This window comes from Trematomus bernacchii, unplaced genomic scaffold (genome assembly GCF_902827165.1).
Source record: "Trematomus bernacchii unplaced genomic scaffold, fTreBer1.1, whole genome shotgun sequence".
Lineage (NCBI taxonomy): Eukaryota > Metazoa > Chordata > Actinopteri > Perciformes > Nototheniidae > Trematomus > Trematomus bernacchii.
Window position 1 is genome coordinate 2,379,387 of NW_022987698.1, and position 19,027 is coordinate 2,398,413.

At 37.6% G+C, this 19,027-nt stretch overlaps 1 protein-coding gene across 1 annotated transcript in view; it reads left to right on the forward strand.

Annotated features, from left to right (window-relative positions):
- The first annotated feature begins 17,303 nt into the window (after positions 1-17,303).
- The window catches only part of ca16b (carbonic anhydrase XVI b), a 95,498-nt gene continuing 93,774 nt past the window's right edge, over positions 17,304-19,027 (forward strand). The window contains exon 1 of the mRNA XM_034138920.1: positions 17,304-17,956. Coding sequence (XP_033994811.1) covers positions 17,872-17,956 — 85 coding nt within the window. The 5' untranslated portion in view covers positions 17,304-17,871. The remainder of the gene's footprint in view (positions 17,957-19,027) is intronic.

The window sequence follows — 19,027 nt, forward strand, 5'->3', positions numbered from 1 at the left end:
CTGGTGACAGAAGTCTGTCTCAGGTGATTTCTGTCATGTCTTTTTGTAGATTTGCGCCAATTAGGGGATACTTTCTTCAGACAGATGACAGATCCAAGTAACATCAGATTATTTTTTTTTGCAATTCCGACACTCTCTCCCCATGGATGAAAAATAATAGAAGGCATGACTTTGAAAGCTTCCATTTAAAGCAGATATCATACCACCATAACATTGGTGTAAGTGTTTCTGCAACTATGGAAATGCTGTGATTTCTTCAATGTTTAAAATATATGGAAATTTAGAAACTTAGCCAATACAACCTGGCAGTGGACTCAGGCAGTCTGAGGGCAGAAAAAAAAATCTAATTGGAGTGTGTTTCTCCTGCACCAGCTTTCCTCTGGTGTTAACCTGGTCTGATACTCTAAACAGGGGTATTTATATATAATCGTTCCCCTAGCAACAACAACATGCAAGCTAAAATAAGTGGATAAATTACCATTTAGTTTCAGACAGCCATCATAACGAAGGGAGGAAATCCAGCTCAGTCAAGGAAACCTTTTCATAATTAAATCAGTTTTACAAAGTGCCAGTTTACAATAAGAAAACCATGTTAAACTCCCACTCAGAGAAAACACCAGAGAGTTCAGTCAGTAATGATCTCTAGTCATTTGTTTTGTTCTGTTGTGATTTTTCAAGTTGTTGATTTGTTTTTCTCATTCAAGCAAACTGATTAGGTATTGAATCTACCCGATGTCATACGAGATTGACAGGATTATGGCACAGTATTCTTGCCAATGATAAACTACCTTTTTTAATGTTGATGTTGTTGTAAAGTTTGACAGTTACCGGCAAAATCTGTCGTGATGCGGAGGTCTATATAAGAGAGTATGTCTAATGCATATGTAGTCATGCAGTACACCAAACAAATGGTAGTCATCATGTGATTCAGTAAAGAAAAGTGAAATGCTTAAAATGTTTCACTTATTTTCACGGTGTTTCATGTCAAGTATTGTAAAACCTTTGTGGTTTAACCTTTTTCAACTATTCATTTGTCAAGGTGGTTTCGAGCTTGATACTTGTTCATTGTCTTACTTTCTAAGGCTTTATTAGCATACATGTGTTATATCCAGTTAATGGACACACACCTTAACCTCATCTCTGTTGTTGGCTTGAACAATAGACTCATTAGTGTTTAATAATTATGTTTAATTTTCCAGAGAGACACTTATCTTTTTTTTTTTTAATCAATAGAATAAGTTTCTTCGGAGAAACCTTTTATCATCAGGCCAATTCCTCAGCTTTGATGTGAGATAAAGCAATTGAGAATCACATTAATACCAAAACATGGTGGAGACGATTTATCTCAACCAGCTAATGAGCCTGGGAATGTTTCCAGTGTGCATAATCAAATGCTGAGAAAAAATACAATACATTATTAGCATATAACAAATAAATACTAAAACAAATCCGCCAGTGCTACAAAGAAACAGGTAGACTGTGACAGAGCTGGAAAGATTATAAAGGATTTACCTGGGCACGTAAACACAATTTTCTTAATAAAAGCTTAGGAAAACAGCTTATACAGTAAGAATAGCTTGGCCTCAATTTAGTGGGTCTTTTTTTATAATTCTCCATTTTTTATTTAAATAATCCCGCTTTCACAGGAAGACCAAATGAGAAAAATAACCAAGTTTATTACAAGGCTTATTTGTATAGCTTCAATTAAACATATCTAGGAATAGCTCAAATTAAGTCAGAGGGGGGGGCTTCTCCGTCCTCTGATGTCCACACAAGACAGGGGTCTTAGAGCAATGACATGGTCCTCTACATCTTGTGAAGCCATTTTTCCGTAGAGAAAAAAAATGACGAGATCATTGTTCCTGAGCCTTTCTAGCTTATAAAGTTTTTGTTACAACTGCATTAAAACATAAAGTTTCAAAACAACCGAGAAACAGAAAGTGCAGAAAATGAATATAATCTCCGTTAGGAACTTGATCCTGGCTTTTCGGTTGTTAAGCTTCCTGTTTTATTTCGGAAGTTTGCTCCCGTTTTATGTCATTTCCTGTTCCCGCTTCCTGCTTTAGTGTTTCCTGCCAGGTTTGATTGTCTGCCCTGGCCTTATTAGTTTCAAACGTGCCTTATTTGACCTGCTGCTACCACATCCTGCTCACCTTTGCTCACTCTGCACCTCCGCCCGTCTCCTGCCCAGGTGCTGTGTTCTTTTTCATCTCTCATCATCTCTTTTATGTAGTTCCGATACCCGTTTCCTGTGAACTTACCTGCAGTTTCCAGCTTGTATTCTTGTATTCTAGCCTATAAGCTTTTAGTTGATCAAATAATGTCATCGTTCCTACTGCCTCCACAGCTTTTATCTGCGTTTGTGTCTGTCCACTGCTCTCTGCTAGTTAGAGAATGAGTTAGGTGTGAGCATTACCTACTGTAACTGGGAAAGACATTTTCAACATTTGCAGTTTCACATTAAAGGCCTTCCACATCAAAAAGTGTTTATGGTAGGAACATTTGGGAAATAGTAGGGTATCAACAGCCGTTTTTCACACAATATCTTGCAGCTCACATGATGAGAGCAGAACTGAATTTAGGTTGATCTGCCAGATAAGCATATTATCTATCTATGGATACAAATCATCTAAACAACATTATTTGGAGGTGAATCTGAAAGTTTAGCGGTATCCCACACGGCACAGCAAAACGGTTTGTGTGCACAACCACATCAAGCATAGTAGATCATAACATATTTGTTTAATATTCTTACCTTTGGTCTTCATTTTCTCTTTGTAATACATGTGTTTAACCTTGGGATGTGTCCTGTATGATCATCTGATCATTTGTTCCTTGCATTGTCGAGATATCACTGGGTTACGGACATGAGCAATTCACTTGGGAAGACGACAATCATAACAAAATGATAGCTAAAACTGCACAAATAAGAGTTGTATTTGATTAATCGTTTACGATATCAACCAAATAGGAAAATGTATGCCTTCTTTGATGAGCCTTAATATGAGGTTATAGATACAAAGAGATCATTGTGTCTATTATCCCAACAAAGAAAAGCTGGAAGCGCTTTGGTTCAGCAACTATTTCCGCAGGATCATTCTAAATGAAAGACAAGATGTGCCCTTGCGCATTAATCAAACATCCATTAATCATCATTATAATTAGAGCATCACACATGTACACACACTTACTGTTGTGGAGTCACACCATAGGCTTTTATGTAGGACGTCAAATCACAGCTAACTGCCCGATAAAGTGAGAAAACACTCCCAAGATATAGTAATGATTACATTGCTAGCTGACAAAATTACAGGGAAAATGTGTCTTTCAGCCAAGCATCAAAAAGATGCTGTGAAAACATTCAGAATAGCAAATGATACTGACAGAGCTAATTAAGCGGTGGGTGTTGTGTGGAACTAAATGAGCTGGCTAAAGGGTCTGAATGTACTGTAAGGCTGCATGGTGCTGTAATCTTTGCACAGTGTGTGATTATCTAAAGCATAAAATAAAACATGAAAGGGTTTGTGTCTCTAGTTTGAATTGACCTGCCACAGGATTTTTTGCAGGAGGGTGAATCGCTTCCTTTTTCAGTTTTTCTTGCTGATTAAAATAGCCCTTGTGATTTATATTTCTTCGTACCCATCCCTCCACAGTATTGTACAAGTTGTATACGAAACAAGAGCAAGATTAACGACCCTTGACAGTGAATTATTAAATGATCCAGATGCAAATACACTGTATGGATGCGGTCGCTTTTTTGTAATTCAATTCAAGGGCAGAAATTAGACTTGCAAAACATTGTCTATGCACAGGGAAATTACAACATGATGTAGCCTTCCTGTTACTGGCAAACAACAGGGAAATGAAACATGCACCAGAAAGAAGGGACTATCAATCTAATGGGATTCTATTGCAAATGATCTTCAAGTTGAGTATTGCCAGCTCTCATTGGGGGATAGTCAACATCGGAATAGCTTTTAGACCCTTCAGCACGCAAGCAGGAGGAATCCGGCTCTCTAAATTCCACGTAACAAGCTTTATAGCTTTTAAAACTGTGAATGTAATTTTTACTATTCTATAGAAATAATAACAGCTTGAAATAGAATATTATAGAATCCCGTAAAAGCCAAATCGCCCTCATTAGACATGGTAATAGCTTCATTTAGTGATCGCAGTCTCAATGGCTGTGGCAAGCATTAACTCTGCTCATTAAGAAGGTTTGAGCCTCACTGTGATCAACACATGCCAGCCAAGGGAAGAATGACCCATTCATTTTTTTATTTCTGTACCAGGCAGTAATTATTCTTTATTCTTAAACGTATTATATGCATTCATCATGTTGTGGATATTCACTTGGATTGCGTTCAAGGGAACTAGCGGTGCCACCATAAGTAACCTAAGGCACCGCCTCTTGTTTGTAATATTCAGTGTGAAAATGGTGCTTGAGAAGCCAAGCTCTTCCTGTGTGTGCACTCATTTGTGCTGGAAAAGAAAGAAATTGGAGGGTTGGAAGACAAATTTGGCGGAGGGAACGTGATTACCCAGACACTGGCAGCATCGGCTGTCACTTCTGTAAAGTTTCAAAATACAACCATCCTTATTTTCAAATTCCCAACTCATAACAACTAGTGCAAGAAAGAGGATATGATTAAGATCTGCTTAAACGTTACGACTGATATTAATACATGAAGGTACCATTTGACCTTCTTAGTACTTTGGTAGGAAAACTCTGTGCAATCACATCACATCCTGCAAGATGAAAGTCCAATAACCTTTGCATCATTCTTGCTCTCAGCTACAGAGAGATATCTTGGGGAAATGTGAGCTGATTAGTAAAACTCATCCAAGACAACTTGTTCAGCATGTTTGTGAAAACAACATACAGCATTTTTACTTCATGGCAATTATCTCAGGATGAAAAATCTTATGTGGTATTTGGTATTTTTGTGATTTAGTGAGTTTGTAATAATGTTTGTAATGCTTTGGCAATACTATGTTTAACATGTGGTCATGCCAATAAAGCCCCTTCGTATTGTATTGAGTTTCTGACTGCAAACCACTTACACAGCAGTTGTAAAAATGGACGTTAAACATGCATTTGTGAGGATAACATTCATTACGAAAGATCAAAAACTAGTCGACAACAAGAGGGAAACAAGAGGGAAATCAGGGTTACTGTAAATACGATTTTCTAACAAAAAAAAAACAAAAATATTGTTTGAAATAAATGTAATGTGAGGCTACTTAACCTTTATTCTCATTTATGTTTGGGCAGTGAGATCCTTTCAGTTATGGCTCAATTGCTTTGACTTTCAGAGTCCAGAATTTGCCGAAAAGAAATCTCATTATGTCACCATCCACAGTATGCTTTTGCAGTACTGACAGGAGAGAATATAACATCAACACACTACCCTCACAATTTCAAAATGAAAAGATGTTTGTTACTAGAACACAAATTACAATCAGCAATCTCTGTCTATTGTTAGTTGTTAGTAGCTTTTCATTGCATCACTGCATTACTGTTTTCAATGGATTTGATGGAGGGCTTGTTCAATACTGCACATATTTCTAAGGTACCTGCGGTCTTTCATCTGTGATTCCATTGAGGATAATTACAAATAAACTGTCAATATGAATTTTCTCTGGATGCTTATTGGACATCTAATGAATGATTTGCTGTGGCTCAGCTTAGCTATAACAACTGTCATCATGTATTATGGGTCGGATGATATTTCTTATATTATGCTGCATGTGATTCAAAAGTGTTGGTCAGTCGGACTCATTTGAAAAAAGTGTCTAACTTGGTGGATGAAGAGGTCAAATAGTTTTCTCTTTGAAAAAGGATCAATATCATTAAACAAGAGATAACAAGCTGGTAAGTCACGAGTGTGAAGAAAATAAGAAAAATATACAATTTAATCTGATTTAAAGATAAAATGAACATGACTGAACAAAATGAATCGTTGAACCTAAGCACTATATTGAATAAAAAAACATTTTATATTCAACATCACTGCTTTGCTGCGAACAAAAGACGTTTAGAACAAAACACCAAATGAAAGGGAGAAGTAAGTGAAACAGATTAAACATAATCATTACTGTTTGCTTCATTTCCATTTTGCAACTCCCAGATTAGTATGAGGAGCTAATTGTTGTTACATATGCGTCTTGTTAGGGGGAGGTATAACTATTCACGAGGGATCACATCCATAATTCATTACTTTACCTATAAACTTAGATCAAAAAGAGGAGACAAATACCTTTATGAAGGTGGCAGCATAACAGTTTGTGCAATATTTGCAAATACAGCACCAATTACAGAATTATAAACATTAAAACGTGTTTAAGGAGCATCGTTTCCATAGTTTCTAGATAATATGACTTTGAACATGGAGATGAGTACACACACTATGATAAGACTCTTGACTTTGACTATATTAACTATTTGATGTGTTTTAATACCAACCTGATAATGAGAAAGTCCTGCAACACCTCAGTTTATTACTTTTTCATTTGGAAATATGTCTTAAAATGTCTCTCTGTAATTTCTTTACAAGCCATATGCTGTACAGTAAGTGTGATCTACAATATGGATAAAACTTCAATTTGGTAACGCTTTATTTCACTCAGCACTAAAAATACGTTTTATTTATTACTGCATTATAATTTCTTACGGTTGATTAAGGATGTGAATAATTATGTTAGGAACCTTGACTCAATAGTATGAGGACTCAAATGCACAACCCAGAGACAAAAAAGGTTTGAAGAAAATAATCTTTATTTGAAAAAACAAAATCACTCTTTCAGAGGATATAACAAAATGTCAAAAGTAAAGCGCTCACATGGAGGAAAAAAGGCAAAACACTGAGTCTCTTAAACGATGGCTTGGATCTGGCTTCTTGGAACAACGAACAAGACGAACTGGCAACTGACAAGGGGAGACAGGACAATTTATACATGAGGTAAGTGGGCACAGGTGGAAACAATCAGGGGCGGGGCAGACGCTGACGATGGCGGGAAAAAGAACCATGGCAGGAAGTAAAGGGACCTGGAATGAGACATGGGGTGAGTACAAAATAAAACAGGAAGTGGAACATAAACTAAACTAACATGAAACATGAACATGACAATCACAAACATGACAAACTAACATATTTGACGGGACACTACAAATTATAGCCCCTACTTTGAAACATCCATTGCTGATGTATACATATAATATAACACTTATATATAACAATGTTTTTTAGTACTAAACATTTTTTGTTGACAGATGTGTTATATTTTTAAATGATATGTTTTTAATCTAATTTTGATTGAAGATACTTTTTGTGTTTGTTTTGTTGCTTCTTAGTATCTCACCTTTATATCCAAGGTCACATGTGAACCTTAAAGGTCACAATATCTTGATATATGTGTTTTCAACATATCATAAACATCATAAACAACACAATCAGTAGATGCCCAAAAGGGGAACTTTAAAGGTTGACAAATACATGAAGTAACACTTTAAAGGTGTCCTTTAACCTGCGTATAACTATTATTGTGTATTATAAAGAATGTTTTAAGTCTTTCAAACTTATCAAGGCTAATTATGGGGTGATAAGTGTGAAATATTTTGGCAACATCACCTGTAAATATACAATCCCTGCCCTGCTTAGATCCCTCTGTTCGTTTGTCAATATCACTTGCCGTTTTTGCTTTCAAGGGTACATAAACGAAAGGTTGAGTGCAGACATTGAACCTGATTATGCTGATGGTTGTGGGACTCTAAAAGCCGTGGGTCATTAGCTCTCATAAAGGTCTACATGCCGTCCCCTGAGTGACGTTCTGCTGAGGACAGGGAGATGCATCTGATGCATTTTTATTATAGACTCCACAATGACTGCGGAGGGAGGTTGGTCGATAAAACAAAGGCTTGGGGAGTGTCAGGAGTGTATTGTTTTTTCAACTGTCAGTCCTGCCAACACACGTTTATATTGAATCTGCACTTTGTATGCAGACCTGGATCATGTATCTGCAGAGTAAGCCGCTATTTTTGTTGAAGCTGTGCGGTGAAGAAATTCAATGCATTTTTTCTGCTATGAAAGTGACCTAAAAACTAGATGAAATGTGTTTGTCAGTCTTTCTTATCACAAATATATTCAGACTTCAGGATTTTTAGGTTTACAAATGCAAGACACCTGGACAACATCATTTAGAGACACATGATTCATTTGTGGCTGTTGAAAACTGCAGCACTTTTAGTGTACTTCCTTTAATTTAAAATGCATGTGTTTTCAGCTGGATGTTCTCCCTCGGGACATGTTTCTATCTCCTCCACACAATAAAGCTTGATTTATTTTCAGGCTGCTCTGTGCATTCGGTAATGTAGTTTAATCTGATTCGAGGCAGAATCCTGGCATCCAGGTAGTGAACGCTCCTATTTGTCTGCTCTTGGATTTGGATCCATCTTTTTCTCTGGGACCTAAAACAAAGCATGTGCTGGATGGGAGCCACTCCACAGACGAGTAGCTCAGAAAATGATCTTCAGCATGCATCAATACGGCAATGATTCAGGTGGGGAGCCTGAATGGAGCTCGTCTCATTGCAAAACAAACAAATTAAGGTGTCTGGATTTTTGCTTTATGCATAGCACTGGAAGGATATCAGTTTATGGTCAAATAAGCTTTATGATTAAATGTAATATTTGTTTTTATATTTAACACATATCCAACTTACTACTAAAATAATAAATCCCACCAATCTTGCATAGAGGACAGTAAAGTATAGATTGCATATAGGTCACACAGAAATATTTCAATTCAAGTTCATTATTATAACCAGAGCATTACAGAGATACAACAGTACATAACCTTTCAATGCACATAAAGGAGGACTGCAAGGGTACATTGATGTTAAAATTGATTTTTGTCCTTCCATCTCCATGTGATATCACATCTCCTATATATAGGAATGCCACAATAGTCTGTAATCTCACTTGAGTGCATGGTGTTATCAAGTTATCCTTCACCTGTGTGCAGTAAAATGCCTGCAGGATGACTTTACTCCAGGTGGCATATTGAACTGAGAGAAGATAAAGATGGCCTAACATGATCATGCTTAGGAAGAATAATATGAAAAACAAGAAAAGATATACTGTATAAACCCAGGGCCATGCATAGCTATTCCACAAAGAAAAACATGTATTCACTAGCAGGGCAAATAGACATTTAATGGTTCAACTCAACAAGCTTAGCTGCAGAGCTTTCATCTGTTTCTGATCTTGTTCCACATGTTGTCAATCTGATATATCTGTGTACCTTGTTTATATCATTACAGGGTATATAAAGGCAATATTAACACGGCAACAGCATGGGTACATTTTTTGTAAACATGCAAATTAGGGCTGTCAGCATGTCAGATTTTCCCTACATGATTATGGTAGCGGAAATAATTCACAATAATAATAATATTGCAATATCTATACAAAATATAAATAAAAGACATTTGCACTTCTCGTCTGTATGTTCGAGTTTAAGAAGGTGGATACGAAGTGATTCAAGAGGAGCTGGATTTTGTTGATATGTCCATTATAAAGATGATTTATTAAAGGTCACCTATTATGCGAAATGTCTTTTATACATAAACATGTGTCCCCTCTGTGTAAAGAGATTCTGAACGTTTCAGGAAAAAATATTCGCTCACTTTTTGTCCTGATCCATTTATATAAAAACCTGTCTGAAAATGAACTGATCAGATTTTGGCCACTTTATGATTTCATAATGATTTTTTGGGTTGTGTAACCATTAGCCAATCACCAACCAAGGTATTGAAACTGGATAGAGTGTATGTCCTACCTGTGGGTTGAATGCGCAAATGAAAATAAATACAGACAGTAAAGAAGCTATTTGGTGTTCAGACATTTAACAGTTTACTTTCATTTAAAACAACAGTGGGATAAAAGATAGATTGTACCATTACAAAAGTAAAGAAACCTAATTCAGACTAAGTGTGGTGAGCAGTATGACCTTGCAGCTTGGCTGTTTTTATTGCTCAGCACTGCAAAGCATTGCTTCTTCCTGGAATCCATTTTTATTTTCTTTAAACTGTTGGGTCAATAACACTATGGACACATAAGAAACAAGTAACGGCTGTTCCACACAGTACAGTTTCTACCAAATACACTCCGCTATTTTTCTTTTTCTAACTGTGCATGACAAGAATAGAGGATATAGTTGTACATTTCCCAGAAGCAATGCTTTTGTTCATCTGCATAACTTCAATTTTGATAATTGCATTCCTCAAATGGAACTCCAGGCACCTGCCCAGAAGCACTATTTGGCTGCTATTGCTTTAGGTCCTCCCTTAAGATGCCTTCAGACTCTGGATAGTGATTTGATTTTTCACACATAAAATGCAGGCTGGTTAAACATTCATAAACAGGTTGTAGGGTAAGAACACCGAAACATATTTGACAATGCCTGACAAAGACCTGTGTTAGATCGAAACTTTGCTCAATTAAAAATAGCTGGGAGCTTTTAACAGTGTACCAGGCTTTTTTTATCTGATTCTTGCCTTAGTAAAATATTCATCTCTCATCTACGCATAAATTACATCTCATTATCAGCTGTGCATACAGTCACATACTTTTACAGATATTATTAATGTTATAGCACTTTCATCTGTTACTCTGTAATTGGCTTCAAATTCTGCAACCTTTGTAGTGTCTCCTGGGTGAGATGTCTCTAATTGTGTTGCTGTGTCTTTATGTAAAGAAACAGACATGTATGGTATAGACTAACCTTTATGTGTTTTTTGTGGGGTCTCAATTCCTTATCACTTATAGGAAAAGATATATACTTTAAAAGTGTTCTTCATTATAAAGCTCCATGGCTTATTTTCTGGGAAGAACATGTAACAGAGTATGTACCTACTTACTACAAATGTTTGTCCCTCACCTGGTGTTGCCCTGTTCGATTGGACCAGAGATGTTTTTGAAGTTCCCAATTAATCAGAAAATATTTATTTCATGCAGCATGGGAAAAGCAACTTCTCATAATCTTAAAAGAGTACTGATTTAGCATTGCAAGCAAGCAGAACATTAAGATAAATTAAATGTTTCACTGCTATGCCTTCTTGAAAGGTTAAAAATCTGTCCTTGTTTAGTATAATACAATTCTGCAACACACCCCACCTCAGCAGGTTAAGTCATGGAATAAATTGTCTATGTGGAATACAGTCAAGCTTGCGTTTGGTATTTTATATTGGTAATTATGCAAGAGAGCAGAGACTCATTTAAATGATTAGTTGTGGCAAGAAGACCCTGGGATACCTGATGTTTGTGGGAGGCTGTAGAGGAACTCAAGTAAAACGAGAAAGCTCTGAGGAGCGTCACACTTAATGTGCACAGTTGTTAACTAACACAAAAGACTTAAGCAGATCCATGAGCTGAAACACTAATGTGGGATATCATGCTCAAATCATGTTATGGATGTGGTATAAGACACAGGGGATGCAGCTCTCTGCCGTGGTGCTGACAAGTTGATTTCCTTTATCGGGATGCATTACTGTGACAGCTTCTTTTGTGCGGCCATGTGTCCTAACATCTGCCAGCTCCTGGAGTAACTCTGTGCCTAAAAGACGCCAGCTAGAGCCAGGAGGGAGATGAATGAAGCAACTTCTGAATTATTGAAGGTAGTCAGAGGTATCTTAATTTTAACGACTTTGGACATGAGGGGAATTTGAGGATTGTCATTGCTCTTTTCAATCAAAGCAAGGACATAAAAGCATCCTCTTATTTAACAATGAGCTAACTCAAATCTATTTTTGAAACATCAGGGATCCCAAAGCAAGTGAAACATGGCCTAATGATGAGACACAAAGCTGGGTTGACTGTAGTGGAGGACCAAGATGCAGGAGCCATCACTTACAATCAGTGAGAAATGACATCATATAACAAGAAAATATTGGAGTATATTTTCCTCTGTATTTCATTATCCTATATAGCCATTTTGTATCCACTCTGGTTAGCATTGGAATTAATTCAACCGAAGATCAAGATATGATATATGCATATATGCACATTTCTTTATACCTTTCAACAATTCTCTATGACATGCAAATTAGCACATGTTTTTGGAAGTGAAATGGAAATATATCTCTGAGCTTTGCTTTTCCTGTTAAATAAAAAAATAACTTTCATTGATGTTTCACTATGCTTTTTACAGAATATTCTGCGATGATTTTTTTTCCTTGACTGAAGAAAAAAAAAGACTGCAGTTGATATTTGCAAAACAACAGTTGCTATGTTTGGAGAACACACAAAAACAAAAGTAAATTGGTGTCTCGCTGCTTGATGTTTTAAATCACAATGGAAACTTAATATCATGTTTTTCTTATTTTTTACCTGTCAATGCGGAGGCGGCCTCTCTCTATTTCTTTCTCCTTGTAACACTGCACACGTAGAGTGAAGTGTCCACATTCTTAGCAAAGTGCTTACCATTGGTCATCAGGGAAGACATTTACACAAACGCACACTATGCACGGCCTTGTCCTCTATACACTGACATCAAGTAAATTATAGCGGCTTCAATACACCATATTAAACATGTTGACACTCTAACTCTATATTCTAGATTTCTTGGCTATTAAATCATCACTCCAAGTCCTTTGCTGGGATTCGTTGCCCTACTGTGACAAATTAATCTATTATTTTCTGTGGTAGCGTCACCGACAGTCCTAGGTGGTTTGAAGAACTGCAGTGATTAATGGCAACATGAATTTTGCAGACACCCTCTACTGGTTTCAAATAGTAACTACTACCGCCTCAAATTGTTCAAGTAATTTCTCTCTTTTTTTCTCTCTGCCAAACTCTTTTTTATTTTGCTAAAATGTTGTTTATCCAGTACTGACCACCCGAATCAAAACATGCCATGTTTCTCTCATTATCTCGGCATTACAGAAAATGATTCTCCATCCTCCCAAATTAGGTCAACTGCACCAACATATTACATCATGGCAAAGCCTCTATCGAGCCCCTCTATTACTTTGATGAATGAAGTCATTTGCACATGTGAAACAACTGTATGATCTTATAATGATTAATAAACTATATGAAAAAATTAGAATCGCATTGCTTCAGTTGACACCCACAGTACAGGCAATGTGCATTTCTGTGTAATTTATTTTAACACTGACTGCCAGAGTAAGTCTTTACACGTGGGGAGACATGACAAATATATTACCATCAATAATCAATATGAGGTCTAGCATTTGCACCTCAGGAGATGTTTCCTCCTGTTTCCAGGAACTGCAGAGGTTCCCATCTGCTCTAGCGGAATCGTGTTGGATTGAATATTATTGCTATTGACACCTTTCAGTTCTCAGGGGAACATTTGTTTTGATGCACAATTCCAGAAGTCAAATTCAAACCCTGAATCCCTGAGTCAAATTATGAGCACATTCAATATCCAAGACTTACTTGGCTGCGACAAAACTCACAATACTTTGCAACGTCTACTATTTTCTCACTGATTGTCTTCCCACCCTCTATCAGCATAAATCTTGAATGCAATCCTTTTTGGCAGTCGACTTCCCACAGCACATGAATGCATCACACAGGCAGGCAGACTTTTTTTTAGATCAATCCATGCATCACACTAACATAACTTAGGCAAATAAAATGAGATGTAATGCTTTTTGTAATGGATTAGGTCGTCAGTAATACCATAAAGAAATGAAATGGAACAAGTGTTCGCCAACAAAAACACATACAAAATGGATGGCAGCAATCCCAAATATTTTTGATTTCAGTATATCAGCTAAAAGCAGGGATAGTCCCCTTAATCTCTGAATCAAAACCCAGGAGTTGCCATAGATTTGATCAATTTGGCTATATGAATTCATCATAAAGTGCCTTTTCAGACCTTGAGCCTATTATTGCTTTGAGTTGGCTTCAAAAACAACTTCAGAAAAGGAGAAGCGTTATTTTATTCCAATATATCCTGACCTACATTTTTCATCAATTGTTAAACATAAAAGAAAATACAGAACAACGTTGTTAAGGAAAATCATAATTTTGTACGCAGAGTGCATTCTATTTCTCTGGCATTTTTCGGGGCAACTAAAAAAAAAGGAAAAACAAAAGCTGGTATTGACCTGCTGGAGGCTATTGAACATCCTTCAGAGTGCTCCCTCTTTAATGCTTGTCCTGCACCTGGCTGACAGACACTTGTGTCACTGTCCTAAGGCATTAAGGCAGAGTGGATTCACTGCAGAAACATGACACATTGATGTGAAGAATACAGGACGGACCAACAAAGGATAAAACTAAATGGATAGAGTAATAATGGTTAAAAATAGCTTTTGATTAAATTATGTAAGAGATTGAGAATCAAATAAATTATATATGGTCATAGCCTGAATTGCATTACATAATTGATGCACAGAGTCGTACATTATGTAGCAACTGTCAACATGTGAAATGTGTTTGAAAAAATAATACAAGTGTGATTCTTAAACCACTTAAGGGCAAAGAGGAAGGAGATGCCCTTGGGGACAATGCTGGTGTCATGGCTGAACTCGCATAAATCATGTATATTGCAGCTTTTCTTTTCTTTTTTAATCTGAAACACAATTTAACTGTCAGAGGAAGTGTTAGAATGCCCTCAGGGTCTTAACCCCCAAAGGGTGATAAAAGATTAGAATGTCAAATGTCACAGCACACTTTACAAATGTCTCATGAAACTACTAGAAACACTACGGAGAACTGGTTGTGTTTTAGGGTCTTGGCATGAAGCTCTGCATGAGGATTTTAAGACAGAAAGAAATAATGGTCTTGACTCATTTTCCCTACAAATGTTATAGCTTTTATGTATTGGCAACTATCAGAGAGAGAAAAGCTGCGGCTCTGCATGACTCAGACCAAATGAACACAGTATCACCTAGTGCATTTATTAGATTCCCTGTTTTGGTTGCAATGAATGCAACTTACTGCTGTATTTATAATGTTTATGTTCCCTTATTTTATACAACCCACAGCGCACTGCATGCATGGAGGCTCATGAAGTGTCCCTGTTCAGTAAATTGAGTTTCAACAGGGGCTGAGATGCAGCCGTACAATGAGATTCCAAGTGCAAACACTCATCTGATGAAGATCTTTGAATTTTTAATGTTCTCAAGATAATTTGTCATGTAGAGTATGTCACGCATCTGGTTTATTGTTTTTTTAATGTAATTTATTGGAAATAAAACATTGAGGAACACTTACATCCTTTTTATTAAAGCTACAAGCCTGGATCCTGTCATGGGTGATATCAAATCAGCTGCAGGGAAATGTTTGGACACATCACAGAGCCTTGTGCCTTATTGCTTGAATTATGACCACAAATGCTACCATGGCTTTTTAGATTAAGACTGTCTATTACTTCAGTTTACACTGAGTGCTGTTTGTCCGCTTTTTTTGAGGACGCCTAATTCTACTGCCATAAAGTAATTTGCGGTAACAGTAAGGTGACATCTTTAAATTGCTTGTTCATTTTTTTCCCAAACAGTCCAAACCCCAAAGTTACTAAATGTACTATAAGAGCAGCAAATCCTCACAACTGAGCCGCTGGAACCACATGATGTTTAGCATTTTACGTGGAACAATACTTAACCCTTGGATGCATAAGTGGGTATTTTTTGACCCGGTGAGGTGGTTTTCTTAGAGTATCTTTGTAATTACATTTTTTTATCATTTCATATTCCAGCTATCAAACTTGATCAACCGGCATGGATTGATGGGGGGTGGGCTATGAGTAGACAAGAGGAGAAGAGATGAGTTTTGAAAAGGGACTGGAATACTGTGAGGGTCTCAGAATAGCGAAGATCTTTGCATCAATATGTTCAAAACGTTTTTTTTCAAAATGTAAAAAAAAATTAAATATAAAATATTTCTAGTGTGAACCAAAATATAATGCTAAATATTATGCAAGTGATTTTTCTTAACCAAAATGACAAAAATTGCATTAAAACACATATTATTCTAATACGGGTCCTTTTTGACCCACTTATGGAAGAGTGTAGGGTCCAGTCACTCGTGCATCTAAGGGTAAACAATTAATTGATCTTCACATAGTTGCAGATAGATTCTCTGTCCATCGACTAAAAACAAGCAAGTCGAGTTTAAATAATGGTTATAATGTCAAAATGAAATAGGATTAAAGCATTGTAAGACTGATTTATGCTCTACTATATTGGTACATTAGAACTAATATGATAACTGTATGTGGTGAATTGCATTATGTGTGATGTTCATATTGGTGACATATTATTGTATCTCTACACATAAGGGTATCACAGAAACATTATTTGGAGTCTGCATGATTAACCAAAGGGCCGCCTTGTCATGTTACCTGACAGACCAAGGCAGAAAACAAAAGTGAAAAGGATTCAGAAACTAGTGTTAAGGTTAATTGCATGTGATCAGTCAGAATACAGTCAGGTCTGGAGCATTGTCAACCATGCAAATGTTTTGCAGTGTGTATGGAGGTAGTGCAGTCTGGAGGACCGTGCAATGATGCCCATGAGGATGTGAGGGCTTTGACAAGGTAGGCTTTTTGGAGAGGAAGCAGATGGCCCACATTAAAAGCAAAGGGCCCTTGTGACTGTCTTCAATGGCCCTGCAGAGAACTGGGTAATTAAATGAGAAATTTAATCAGATTCCTCAAATTAAATGTCCAGCTGGATAGTTCTGCAAGAACACCACTGACTACACATTTACCTAAGGGAGTGTCACCGGTGGATGCATAATTCTCCAATCAGCACACACTCATACTCGATGATATTCCAGGTGATGATTACTGCTAAAGTATTCCATTCACAGTTCTGCCAGCAGGAGGCAAAGGGACATCACAGTGGCCACAGGAGGGTCGTTTTAATAATGGGGCCTGGGAGGAAGCAACAAAACAACGTGATGACTGGATGGGGGTTGGAATCAGTGGATTTAGCAGGGAGACAATTTTTCTCTTTTCTCCTTTTGAAACAGGCTTCAATCCCCTGCAGATTCTGAAATGGCATTGACAGTTTTTTCATCATGTTTGATGCAACACGTTTGATGCAACATTTAAAAGAGCCAGCACAATCCAGATCTGGACTTTGGTGACTTCACAATCTGACACGAGCCACTGATTTCTGGAGTCTTCCTTATCTATAGACACTACAGAAACCAGACTCTGGGTCCGTTCTGACTCATTTTGCATTCAGCAAATCCAAGAACCGCCTCCCCTCCCTCCGCTGCCCCCGCCCCGCTGGCTCCCTCTCACACGCAGCCTGTCCTGTAGGATGGGACCAGCAGCCAGATATCCATGCATGCCTGACCGCTAGTTCACTTCCTGGATGGAAGAATGGGACATTTCCAGCTCCACTTTTCGTCGTATTGTGCATTGCCCTTCGTCACGCTGACGCCGCGGATAATCACTTAATAATGATCACGTGTAATCGATATTATTCGACCACTTTTTTCTGTAGTTTAAGACAGCGATCGATCGCCGATTGACCCCTCCACACTACGGGAATGTCGCTATCTGTAATCCCGCTACAGGCACGGTGGAGTCCGACACATTTTGAACTGTTTATGCACGGGCGTAGTGTGCTTTCCGTTGTGTTCCTCGAAGCTAAAAACAGCATCTGCTCGAACTGGAGGCGAATAAATTTGTCTTTTTAAAGAAAGCAGTGATTGCAGACGAAGCGCTAACAATTACTTTGATGCTCTGCCTTCGTGGCTGCTGTGCCAACTTCGTTTCTGCTTTGGCTGTGTGTGTGTGATTTTTTTCTTTTCTTGAAGAACAGAAAAAACTCAAAAACTTTGTCACCCGTTGCCTTCTTGTTGCTCTCGATGAGTAGTCTAACATGCGGAGAATACGGGAACCAAGTTACTGGTGGATTTTATCCTTAATGCTTTTAACCTTGCCCAAACACAAAGACTGTCATCCTGGTAAGTACATGCACCACGGGTTAGCTTTCATGTATGTAGCCTAACTACTGAGAGTCCACCGTGTTGAATTTGTCTGCTGTAATAATGAAGGGTAAACGCGACTTTTGGTTGTCGACTAAATGCATTTTTCAGTGGCAGTACGGTTATAAGGCCGAGCTGAGTTACGTTACGGCGGAGTCGTTTAGCCTCCGTGATTTGTGTGCATGTTATTGATTAGGCAGCTGGACTATGGCGCAAACTATCCTCTGCTTATAGGCTAAACACAGTTCTGCTAAACAACTCCGCTTTGACTCTGAGGTTTACATGTTAGCCACAACACACTGTTTATTCACACAACATGGTGTCTCAATAATTAAACCATCTCAGGAAATGTAGCTAATTTATAACATTCCTGCCAGTGTTCACATGTGATTGAATGACTTTATACCATGTGGAATTAGCAACATGTCTCTATCTGCTTAAACCTGTAGTTTTGTTGTGGTATTTACAAGGAGTCCCCAAGTGTTATTATAGGCTTTCTGTAGTTGTGGTCTTGGTTTACATAGAGATAAAATCATAAGTGTCTGCTTGCTGTCATGTGCGTAGGTAGAAACGAGGATGAGGGCGATAGTTAGCGCTGTTGGCTCGTGGATGGATGTGCAAGTATGAGGGGCGATTAATGCCACGGGAGCACAGATAGTCCCGGAATATCTGCCTCAATATCAGGATTGTTGTTAAACTCACATTTGCGACCTATCAGATATAGTGCTACAGATATTGAACTGTAACATATTGATGAGTTGGTTGAACATTAACAAGTATTAGTAGTGTATAGCCATAATTTAAAATTGGTGGGCACCAGCTATCCAAATGTGTGACTCTCCCTCTGGTTTTTAGAAAAGGTCATATTTTCACAGGTGTTACCATCACTGCCAACATCGATAATGGTGTACAACATAGTGTAAAAAGTGTCGAAAAATATGTAGCCTACAATTTCCAGGAGGTCAAAGAAGATGGTGCAATACAGGGCAATTTTCCCCTTCAAATAGTGTGTCCCAAAGATAAACATTAATATAATGCCATGGTTAACCT